Source organism: Lolium rigidum, chromosome 1, assembly GCF_022539505.1.
Source record: "Lolium rigidum isolate FL_2022 chromosome 1, APGP_CSIRO_Lrig_0.1, whole genome shotgun sequence".
Classification (NCBI taxonomy): domain Eukaryota; kingdom Viridiplantae; phylum Streptophyta; class Magnoliopsida; order Poales; family Poaceae; genus Lolium; species Lolium rigidum.
Window position 1 is genome coordinate 221,144,464 of NC_061508.1, and position 11,240 is coordinate 221,155,703.

Genomic DNA, 11,240 nt, shown 5'->3' on the forward strand with positions numbered 1-11,240 from the left:
TGCGCCTGTTGAAGATGGCAACAGTTTTGACTTCATCAATGATGTTGGCTGGTAGAAAGAACCATGCATATTCTTTAGGTGCTTTCTGACTGGTACTGTTTCCAAGTTGTATGTGCTTCTTTGTCTATACAATCAAGCCAATGAGTATACAACCATAGTCTGGCCGGCAAATCTGGAACTTCAAGAAAACGGTTTGGAATACTCGAGTTTCTTCACTCTGCAATCGTGACAGATATGAAGAGATTGACAGGAAGGAAAATACATCTACACGGTTTTGTTTCAGGGCACTGGCCAGGAAGGAAAATACATCTACATAATAGACTCCCAAAGAACAATGGTTGAAACAATTAGCTTGTTCTCGTTGAAGAAATTACAGTTTACAGGCGCATAATATTACATTAGTATTTAACAAGCTTCCCCAAGATAATAATGAAGAAAAGAACTAAAGAATGAACAAAGGTATGATGAACCTACCGTGTAAATCTGTACATGGGCCCCTATCTAGTTTTTCTGTCTAATTTTATTCCACACTATTACAACAACATCACCAAACTTTTTCTTGGTATCCAGATTTCAGTCGTCGATGGAACACCTCGGTTCTTCCATTCATGGTTACATAATGCAAAGCCACCCCCCAGGTGTTGACACTTTTCAAGTATGGAAAGAACCTGCATTCATGGAGATTTCAAGGAGATGAGGATCTACAAGAAGGTTACAATCATGTTTACTAACTGCTGTCACCATTTTACCTGCAATGTCGTCCTCACAAGCGCATGTAACCTTCTCTGTGGCCTTTGAAGGGTTTCAGGTGCCTCTTGTTCTGAGAGCTGCTCCTGGTCAGCTCACGCCGGGTTCGCCACGCCGACACATGAGAATACAAGGAAGGGAACAGGAAGCAAAGCAGCAGGAGCAGCAGGATCACAGCGCATATAACCATAACATTGATGAAGCCATCCAAATTCTTGGGGTTCTTATTCTGCTCGGTCCATGGCACGCCACCGACATTCATCCCGAAAACTGTAGCAGATTAGGATATATCCAGGTGATCAATAATTTCAAATAGTCCAGCAACAGAAAATAACTTGATGGTACGGAAGTGCACTATGATGCAACAGGGAGAACTAACCTCCAGTGACAATGGAGAGAGGGAGGAAAACTATGGAGAGGAATGAAAGATAGTACAAGCTCTTGTTGATCTGCTCTGACTGCCAGCTGTCGAGGCTGGCCTGCAGTGTGGTCACTCTGTTCGTTATGAATCCGAGGTTCTCTTTGAGCCTCCTGAGGCGGCTGATCAAATCTTCGAGGGCGGTGATATCCCCTGTTGCAAACCAACTCTTGCTCGCGCATCTTTCCTTCACACGGGGAAACACTTGTTCACCGTGAGAAACAACCTGGACGAACAGCATAATATCATCAGTTCTCCGACTTTTACTTAGTATGGTAAGCCATGAAACACAACACATTGATTTTGATCCTGAGGTCGCATGGATACTCAGTTACATATATCATTGGACATTTGGACTACATAGCACTTAAGTTCACAGTATATTCCTTGCAGATATTTTAGAGAGAACTCAGCAAATACCTGAAGTAGGCGCTGTAAATCAAGGTGCATTTTGGGGAATCTCCTACCATCCAACAGAAATTTCCTCATGAAGTGTCCACCTGCAATCAAGACACATAAACATATCATGAAAACCGAAGGCCGAAAAGACAATGAAATACGATTTGCTGAAACAAACTAGGTGAATACATTTGCAGATATAATCCTTTGCCAAACTAGACTATTACTAGACATAAGTAAAAACCTAACGTGACTACCACCTTACGAACAAATTTGACCAGAATTTTATCAACTAGTAAATAATAATACCATATTGCCTTCCACTGACATTAACCAATCTAGAATCCCAGATGACAAAACTTGCAGGGGCAGTGCTTATCATGTAAAATTAACACAACCTGGAAGCACTGCTGGCACAAGTCATTGCATTCCAGAAAATAAGGTTACTGCTAAGTGCTAACATGACATTCCTAATCCACATTCTATCATCCAGAAGCTAAACCTGTTAAGTTTTACTTATCAATATCCCGATATTAGCTCATCTTGAATCTAGGTCATCTAGAATACTAATTTATCTAGAAGCTAAACCCTCTAGTAGATGGAAAAACACCACTTCACAATCAGCGTAAGCACAGATGTGGAACCAAAACATTGTTGGAGATCAAACAATTCACAGTTAATCCAAGAACATCAGCAAGCTCGTTTGATCTTTCAGAAGTTTCTTCAATCCACCTTACCAAAGTGAATTAACAATAGCAACAAATTTGACAATTAATCCACATTTCGTTTGCATCAAGTTAAACTTCCATTTCAATTCATGATGATTAATGTGACAGAAGAATTTTGCCATCACCAACCACAAAGGCGTAAACGTGAAGCGACTAACAAGACCACCAGAAAAGGGGAAAAAGGAAGAAGCTCCACCTTCTGTTGATAATAATTTAGTGTAGTATGCTATAGTTTGAGATTAGTTGCCATGAATGAAAGCAACCTCCAGCACCTACCTTTGTCTAGGTGCAGCTCGATGCTGTCTAGCTCCATCTCGAGTCGCGTGACAATGTCGTGGACGTGGTCCACGTGCGTGCCGAGGACGTGTACGAGGAGGTTGGACACGGTGCGCGGCACGGGGTTGTCGGTGTGCGCGCCGTCGGCGTGGTTCATGGCGAGCAGCGACTCGAGCAGGCGCTCGTCGATGACGACGCCGCCCTCGACGGCGCGGCCGCCGCCGTTGCCCTCGTCGGCGAGCGAGGCGGCCACCCCGAGGGGCACCTCGGAGAGGAGCGACGCCTGTGTGGTCCCGAACGCGAGGCGCGGGACGCCGCCGACGGAGACGGTGATGACGGAGGTCTCGGTGACGCGCGCGGCGAGGCGGATGGCGAAGGCGCTGCCGAGCGAGCCCGGCGCGCTGACCCGGAGCATGAGCGCGCCCCCGGCGCCGTCGGCGCCGTAGGAGACGCCGCCGCCGCAGTGCGGCCCGGAGCCGACGAGCGCGAGGATCTCCTGCAGCGTGAGCGGCGGGCAGAGGAGCTCGATCAGCGCCTGCGCGTGGTGGAGCGGCTTCGCGGCGCCGGCGCCGGCGCCGGAGAGCACCCGCGGGAGCTCCACGTGGTGCCAGGTGAACGCCCCCGGCGCGGAGGAGGGGGACGGCGTGAGGTCCCACGGCGAGTCGAGGTACTGGCCCTCGCCGTCGAAGACGAAGGCGTGGCGCGGCACGGCGCCCGATGGGAGCTGCTTGCCGACGACGGGGGACGGCGACGGGGGAGGCGGCCCGCGGCGCGGCAGCAGCATGTTGCTCTCCTCGCGCGGGGAGGACTCGCCGGCGCCGGAGCCGGCTGCGACCCCCATTGGCATCGGCATTCGCGTCAGCGCCGGGGAATAACAAAGAGCGTGAACCGGGCGGGGCGGGCCGCGGGCGACTCGGCGGGGACTATAATCATAATTCTCAGGTCTGTCGGGGACCTGACCGTAACGTTCCAACGTAGGGCCGTGGAACGCAGGGTCGTTTATGTAAATGACCACGGCCGTCCGCGGGGAGTTGTTAAGCTTAATCGGGGATGTTCGTTAGTTGTTGTTAATAATAAATTAATTAATTATGACAAATGTTTCATTTTGGGATTATTTTTACACGGTTTAATCGAAGCTGGTAATCTTGGCATGAGTTTGACTATTTTTGGAATCTTTCCCTCGCTGTTCGTGTGCCGATGTTGCCTGGATCACGATCTGCAGCGCAGCTTTTATTTCGTCTCTTTGTTGAATATTTAAAATTTGATCGCAACGTGCATTCTTAGGTCGGACCCGGCCAGTTTGCACGTTGGCAACTTTGAACGAGAACTTGCATTGGAAGTTGAATTGAATTGGTCCCAGCCTCCTATGGGAAGCTTTTTAACTAGAATAAGCCTCTCATTTTCTCCTTTATCTTCTCTCTCTCCTCCTCCCCTCTCGTTGAGTGTCGTCTCTTCCGCCCCGACTCCTCTCCCTTTCAGCTCCGGCGAGACATAAGAGGAGGCCGAGCTTCCTCTATGCAGTTTAGGTGGTATATGGCCAGTTCGTCTAGGTTTAGATATAGGTTTATGTGTGATCCCACGGTGTCTAGCATCATCCCGTGTCGGAGCTTATCCCAGGCGCCAGCAAGCAGTGGTACGAAGCATCAGAATTGGTCTTCTGGATGACATCCATGTTGGATGGATGCGGAGAAGGATTCTAGCTGGAGCTCCTTCTCCAATATATAAGCTGGTGGTCTGCCCTCCTGGATTGGATGTCGTTGTGTAAGTGTTTTGGAAGCTAGTGTTCTTCCTCTCTTCTTCAGACATCGAGGAGAGTAGGAGAGTGGTGGATATTTATGCGCAATCACAGGCTGCATACCGGTTCATAATAGAGTCGTGGTAGATCGCATACAAGAATGACGTTTTTTCATGCCATGCTCGGGCGACAAGAGCATTACCGATGTGAGTCATCCATTCTAAGCGACGTTAAAAGTGGGCACAATGCTGGAGAGTGGTCAGACACGTCACGTTGACTAGTAAGAAACGTATCTCTAACTAGCATGTCTAACCAACACTAGTTGGGACTGTCCTTTATGGGTAATCATTATGGGCCTTATGTGCAAACGTGGCCCACATAATTGTCCACATTTATTCTTCCCTCTATAAGTAAAGGGAATCGTTGTCCCAATGCTCACTCCCCACTCGTTCCGCCGCACGGCTCCCACCCGACACAACAAACCCTAGATATCATGAATTCTCACCCACTTCTCCCTCCTATCCCAACTCGACAAGGCGAACCATAGATCTCACGAACTGCTACTGCTACCACTCGATCCACTAGTAGAAAACAGGGCTTTCGTCCAGGCCTTTTGTCCCGGCCCAGTCTGGAGCCGGGACAAATGGCCTAGCCATGTCGCCCCGAAATCAGCTGGAGGGCACGTGGCCTTTTGTCGCGGTCCGTTAGGACCCTTTTGTCGCAGGCCGTGCCACGACCCACGACAAAAGGGTCTGAGGCTTTCTGCGTCCTGCTGGCACCCCTTTAGTCGCGGTTCGTGCCACGGGTCGGGACAAAAGGTCCAGGCCTATATATACAGAGCCAGCCTCCCACCTCCCTACATTTTTTTCCTTGGTGGTGAAAGGTGGAGGTTTATGCTAGCTCTTTTTTTCTTCATGTGCACAAGATGTGTTTGATGAAATGTTTGTGAGGATGCCACTTGATTTTATTTGATAAGATTTCTCCTCTTTTTGATCCTAAAAGGTTAGCAACTATTTTCTCGTATACATAGTCCGCACAATACTAATTTTAGCATGGTGATTGTATCTGATACATAATTGTACTTATGATGCAGATGAGTCATCCATGGATGTACGGTAACCGATGCGATCCCACTTTCAGAGATGGCGTGAAATCTTTCCTGCTTGTGGCCGATGCCAACAAGTCGAAGCAATGTTTTATTTATTGTCCATGTCTGAAATGTAAGAATGAGAAGGATTAATCTTGCTCAAGAGACATTCAGAGCCACCTGCTTCGGCACAGATTCATGTCCGGCTATAATGTTTGGACCAAGCACGGAGAAGACGGCGATGAAGAAGAAGATAACGATGACCAGTACCGATCTATGTTCTCTGAATACGATGATACCACAATGGAAGACAATGAAGAAGGAGGAGGTGAAGAACGGGCACCAGATGATCCTGGTGATGATGATCTTCGTCGAGCCATTTCTAATGCAAGGAGAGACTGTGGCACGGATAAGGAGATGTTGCAGTTCGACAAGATGTTAGAGTACCACCAAAAATTGTTGTACCCAGGTTGTGAAGATGGGCAGAGAAAGCTGTGTAGCATATTGAAATTAATGGAATGGAAGGCAGAGGCCGGTGTGACTGACTCAGGATTTGAAAAATTGCTGATAATATTAAAGAAGCTGCTTCCAAGAAAGAATGAATTGCCTGCCAGTACGTATTACCACCCGCGACAAAAGGGGGTGTCCCCTGCGCGTCCCGCGGCTACCACGTGGTGGACCTTATGTCGTGGGTGGTAAGCGGGCCGTGACAAAAGGGTGAGCCTTTTGTCGTGCCCCTGTTGTCCCGGCTGGCCGCCCGCGACAAAAGGGTCTTACAGCCTGTGACATTAGGCATGTTTTCCACTAGTGATCTCTCCACTACACCCTCGGATTCTCACTCCATACACGCGAAAGAGATGGTGCGTAACATGAAGACGTGCATTTGCCTTTGTTGGGTCGTGTAGACCCACCTGGCGCAATTGCTGAAGCCGCACCAGAGTCCTCCATCACCCTTCCCGGCCCGTATGTATGTTCTTCATTTCACCAACATATCGTGTTTATCTCGGTACTTTCTATAATCAATCTAAGGACACTTTTGGATCTATACCAAGGCCATCACCTCAAGGCGCCTGGAGGATGGCAGGTTGCATGGAGAGTTCACTCACATCACCCTCGAGCTCGAGAGGCTACACTATGCACTCGAAATGCAGGCGTGCATGGATCCGCTACCATGCACAAAGAAGGTCGTGCTGAACACAGAGAGCTTTCAAGAAACAAGAAGATGAAACTGAAGAATACAACTTCAACCAATGAGGTTGAAGATCAACCGTGTCCCTCTAACTAACCAACAAGCCGTTGCATTGTAATATCGATGTAATAAAAATGGATTTTATATCTTAATAAAATGGAAATTGCTATCTAAATGAAGCAATATGTCACTTGATAACACGGCATAATTATGCCACAGGCTTGTTTGTACCATGGCAGTAAGTTTTGCGTCGTCTATTAAAGTACCGAGGCGTTTCAGTATTTGCCTACGAGAGGGCGCGGTGTATCCTAAGTGTCACAAGAACAAAAGCGTCGCGCCTGCACTTTCTCCAACACAATTATTTGAAACATGTTCATTAGTGTGAGTTCGATTTGTCGGTGCGTTGGAGAAGCACCAGATGGAGTTTCTTAGATTTATTTTAGAGTTCTTTGTGTAAAGTGTTGGTCCTTGTTGTAATTTCCTTTTCTTTCTAGCCCTTCTCTCAAAATATAATCACATCGCTCGAATATAAAACTGCTTTTTGGTCCTTCGCATTCCAAGTTTCCAACCCTATTGAAAAGAAAAAGTAGAATATGATTATTACGTAGTACACTTGAAACTTGGAAGCATAAGACATGCACATGAGAATTTTTTTAATTCTTTTACACCGCCTGAGAGAGATCGTGGTGTGGTGCACATCCTGTATGCATGGCAGGCAGCTCGGGACATGGTTGGCGTGGTGCAAATCGTGGGTTTGGTCTTCTCCTCGGATGGTCGGATGGTCATGGTTCAGACTTGAGACGGACCCTCGCTGACAAACCTTGGGAAAATTCCGTGTTGACGTAGTCGGCAAGGCCAATGCCGTTCTTCTTGCATCTGTCAAGGTGAGAGGCAGCGTGGGTGGCCCATGAGCTAATGGGGACAACGCGGACATCATGGATGAACTAAAGGCTTCTGACATTCTTGATCCTATCGACCTTCTGAGTGCAGCACGAAGACGGTTCACTCATGGGCAGGCTAAGGCCAACTTCAACGGGGCACCGCAGAACGAACCTGCTAGACGAGAACGGCTCACCGAAAGGTAGGCTAAGGCCATCTTCAACAGGGCACCGCAGAACAGATCCACGGTCTAACGCGGTAACCCGTGGACCTGAAAGTGGCATCAGTTCGTTTGTGGGTCGGAGGAGCCTAACGGCCTCGAACCTCCAGAACAAAGATAGGTATCAAATTTTCAAAATTTAATTTACATATATTTTGGAACACAAGTACCCTATTTTACATTAAAAAGGAAAATAATAGTGGATAATGCAGCTACGCAGTCGGTGCTGCCGGCCGGTTCTAGTCCTCCTCGCCGAGGTCTATGAAGACCTGAGGGAGCGGCCATACATTAGCTGCCGGAGGAGGAGGCGGCAACTGTTCTGCGAGTCCTCTGGATCGAGCGCACACAACAATCGTGTGGAAGAAGCACGAAGATGCAAGTGGGTGTGTTTGTTGGAAAAGAGATCCACATTCCTAACTTTAGTGTTTTTTTAGCACAAGGGACATATAGCTTTTTAAAAAAAATTGTACCAGAAAATATTTCAAATTTCAGAAAAGGCTAAAAAAATTCTAGATGTAGGCAACATGTATTCTACCAAATGTAAAATCTCAAGTCAAAATATCTTATATTAGCTGCGTAAAAATGATAAAAGTTTGAAACTCTAAAATGTTTTTTCTTCAAATTTTTCAAAAGAGGGTACATGTAGCCCAACTGCCCGAACTACATTTACAATTTCAGCCAGAGTCCTCCACTTCCTAGTTTTTGCCAAGTGTTTGTTCTAGTTTTTAGCCTCGTCCTTGTTAGGGCATCTCCAACTCGGTCACCCAAATCGAACATAAAATGTGTTCGATTTAGTTTGTTTGGGTGGACGTGTGGATAGGTAGAGGCACCTTCTTCTCCATGTGTGCAAGTTTCGGTGTGTGGGTGAACCCAATTTTCTTTCTCCAAATTTTATTCAAACTAACAAATTGAGACAATTTCAAACTATATATTTTCATCAATTTAAGCCCTAATAGGGCGAGACAACCTAGCTAATTACATATAGGATACACCCTAGGATAAGCTAGGGTTCGGGGTGGTTGATGGTTTCCTCCGGCGCCCTAGTAAAGCTGGTCATCACTCTCCACCTTGATGACGACGAGCGCCGGGAAACTGCCCTCGCAGTATGGTGTGTGCCCACGGCGGGGGCCTGGGGGACGCGCGCGATGTACACTGACCACTATGCCTCTCCCACACGGAGTACTGCAGTGGTGGGATCACTGCCGCCTCCTTTTTTTTGGGCTCTGGCGGCCTTCTTCCTATGGGACCTTATATTTTCAACACAACTATCACACTTTATATTTTCTTCTATTTATTATTTCGAAAATAAAAAATACTTTCTCCACTTGCAAACACATAAAATCCAAAAACAACCATTTCTTCATAGTCTTTATCTTGCTTGCTTAGTTTACTTATTTTACTTTGTTTTATTTATACTTATATTTAATAGTACTAATACGAAACCTTGTGCTCGAAAACCACCCGGTGGAGCTGTGGACACAAGACAAAAACTTTGCTTTGCAGGTTGCTAGAAGAGGAGAAGAAGAAACAACCTCTTACCAATTCGCCGAGAGTTCGATATAAACCCTCAAATCACCCTTGTGGGAAAAAAGACGCTTGCTACAACACTTTGCACTTGGAGTCCCAACGAGTTGGTACACACGGAGTTATTTCCATCACAAAGCGATGACATATCAGATACTATCACGAGGCAGGTACTTCCGCGCCAGGTATCGGCTGGGTACCGATCTTAGTCCTTGAACAAGATAACGCCTAAGTGGAACCAGGGTGGTTGTACCGCAAAAACGGTTCCAATCGCTTGGGTACATGATGTATGGGTAGCGGTAGTACCCATCTGTGGAGACATCAGTATTACTGGTGGACACACAGTGGCCAGAGCAAAACTGCTTGAAAAAACTCAGACCAAAACTCTAATAACCTTTGAATCCAAACTCCAAACGAGATGAAACCAATTTTCTTGAAAATATAACTACAAGAGCTACCCCACCAAATTTAGAGGTGGGAACCTATTCCAACAAAAACCGGTAGAAATGCCAATGTAAAAATGCAACAAATTTTCCAAACTCCGGTTTTGACGAACTACAACTTGTCATGGAAATAACTACAAGCTATAGCTCACACATGGATAATGTCTAAATAACAACCAATAATGATGATGTCAAATATACAAGGTTTTGCGTTATCTTTGAACGATACGATCAAGTTACTCATTCGAGAGCACTGATACGTCCAAAACGTATCTACTTTCCCGAACACTTTTACTGTTGTTTGCCCTCCAACTTGTGTGTTTTGAATACAACTAACGCGGACCAATTAATGTTGTTTTCAGCAGAATTGCTCTGGTGTCTCGTTTTTGTGCAGAAATCTATCTTTCAGGAAAATTCCCGGAAAATATAGAAAAACCCATATTTCACCTGAAGACTCCCGGAGCTAGAAGACGAGACGAAGGGGGGTCACGAGGGCCCCACATCCACCTTTGGCGCGGGCCTAGCCTTGGCCGCACCAAGGGGTGGTCTGGCCGCCTCGGCCACCCCTTTGACCTCTCCTTCGCACTATAAGAAGCCCCTGACCTGAAAACCGAGGGGGGTTCGACGTTTTCCCGAAAGAGTTCCGCTGCTCCACCGCCACCTAGAAACCCCAATCCGGGGACCAGAAGTTCCGTTCTGGCACCCTGCTGGGACGGGGATTTGGAGAAGATCATCGCCATCGCCATCACCGACGCATCTCCATCAACCATCCATGTTTCCCCCATCCATGTGTGAGTAATTCCCCGCTGTAGGCTGTAGGAGATGGTAGGGATTGGATTAGATTGGTCATGTAATAGCTATAAGATTGTTATGTGCATAGTGCCTAGTATCCGTTGTTAGTATTTTTGACATTGTTGCAACTTGCTATGCTTAATGCTTGTCACTTTGGGCCCGAGTGCCATGATCTCAGATCTAAACATGTTATTGATTCATGAGGATAATTATTGTTTTTTAATTGATCATATCTGCAAGTTGTATACACATATTGTTGTCCAGAACCCGAGGCCCCAAAGTGACCAAGAATTGGGATAACCGGAGGGGATGGCTATGATGTGAGGATCACGCGTGTTCACGGAGTGTTAATGCTTTGCTCCGGTACTATATTAAAAGGAGTACCTTAATTACCAATAGTTTCTCTAGAGGACCCGCTACAACGGGCTGGTAGGGCAAAAGATGGCGTGCAAGTTTCTCATTGCGAGCACTCACGACTAAATAGGAACACACGCCTATGGATATATTATGCTAGGATGCTTTTATCATTATTACTTGCAATGCCTATGTCTTTCTATTACATGGACCCTCTCATTAATGCAATGCCCGTTCATCCATCCCTGTGCTTACAATATTTTAATCACGCTGTCCACAGCAATCATCGCTACTGCTGTTTTTATTTCACTACTGCTGTTACTTCACTACTACCACTGCCATAAAACTGTTACTACTGATGAAATGTTGCGAGCAAGTCTATTTTCAGGTGCAGGTGAATTGACTGTTGGAGATATGCCCAAGAGGCAATAATAAAATAGGTATTATAA

At 46.6% G+C, this 11,240-nt stretch overlaps 1 protein-coding gene across 1 annotated transcript; it reads right to left on the reverse strand.

Moving 5' to 3' along the window:
* Positions 1–319: 319 nt before the first annotated feature.
* On the reverse strand, positions 320–3,421 carry LOC124655134. Its single transcript, XM_047194093.1, has 5 exons — positions 2,569–3,421; positions 1,586–1,665; positions 1,127–1,391; positions 750–1,017; positions 320–668 (listed from the first exon to the last, which is right to left on the reverse strand). Exons 1-4 carry the CDS (start codon positions 3,419–3,421, stop codon positions 764–766), a joined length of 1,452 nt encoding a protein of 483 aa, XP_047050049.1. The 3' UTR covers positions 320–668; positions 750–763.
* Positions 3,422–11,240: the final 7,819 nt, after the last annotated feature.

What these genes read in the sequence shown, in the direction of transcription:
- LOC124655134 (XM_047194093.1), bottom strand. Translation starts at nt 3,421, where the DNA reads ATGCCGATGCCAATGGGGGTCGCAGCCGGCTCCGGCGCCGGCGAGTCC. An exon ending in CGAGCTGCACCTAGACAAAG is followed by an intron (nt 1,666 to 2,568) that starts GTAGGTGCTGGA and finishes TCTTGATTGCAG; the next exon opens with GTGGACACTTCATGAGGAAA. An exon ending in ATTTACAGCGCCTACTTCAG is followed by an intron (nt 1,392 to 1,585) that starts GTATTTGCTGAG and finishes CTGTTCGTCCAG; the next exon opens with GTTGTTTCTCACGGTGAACA.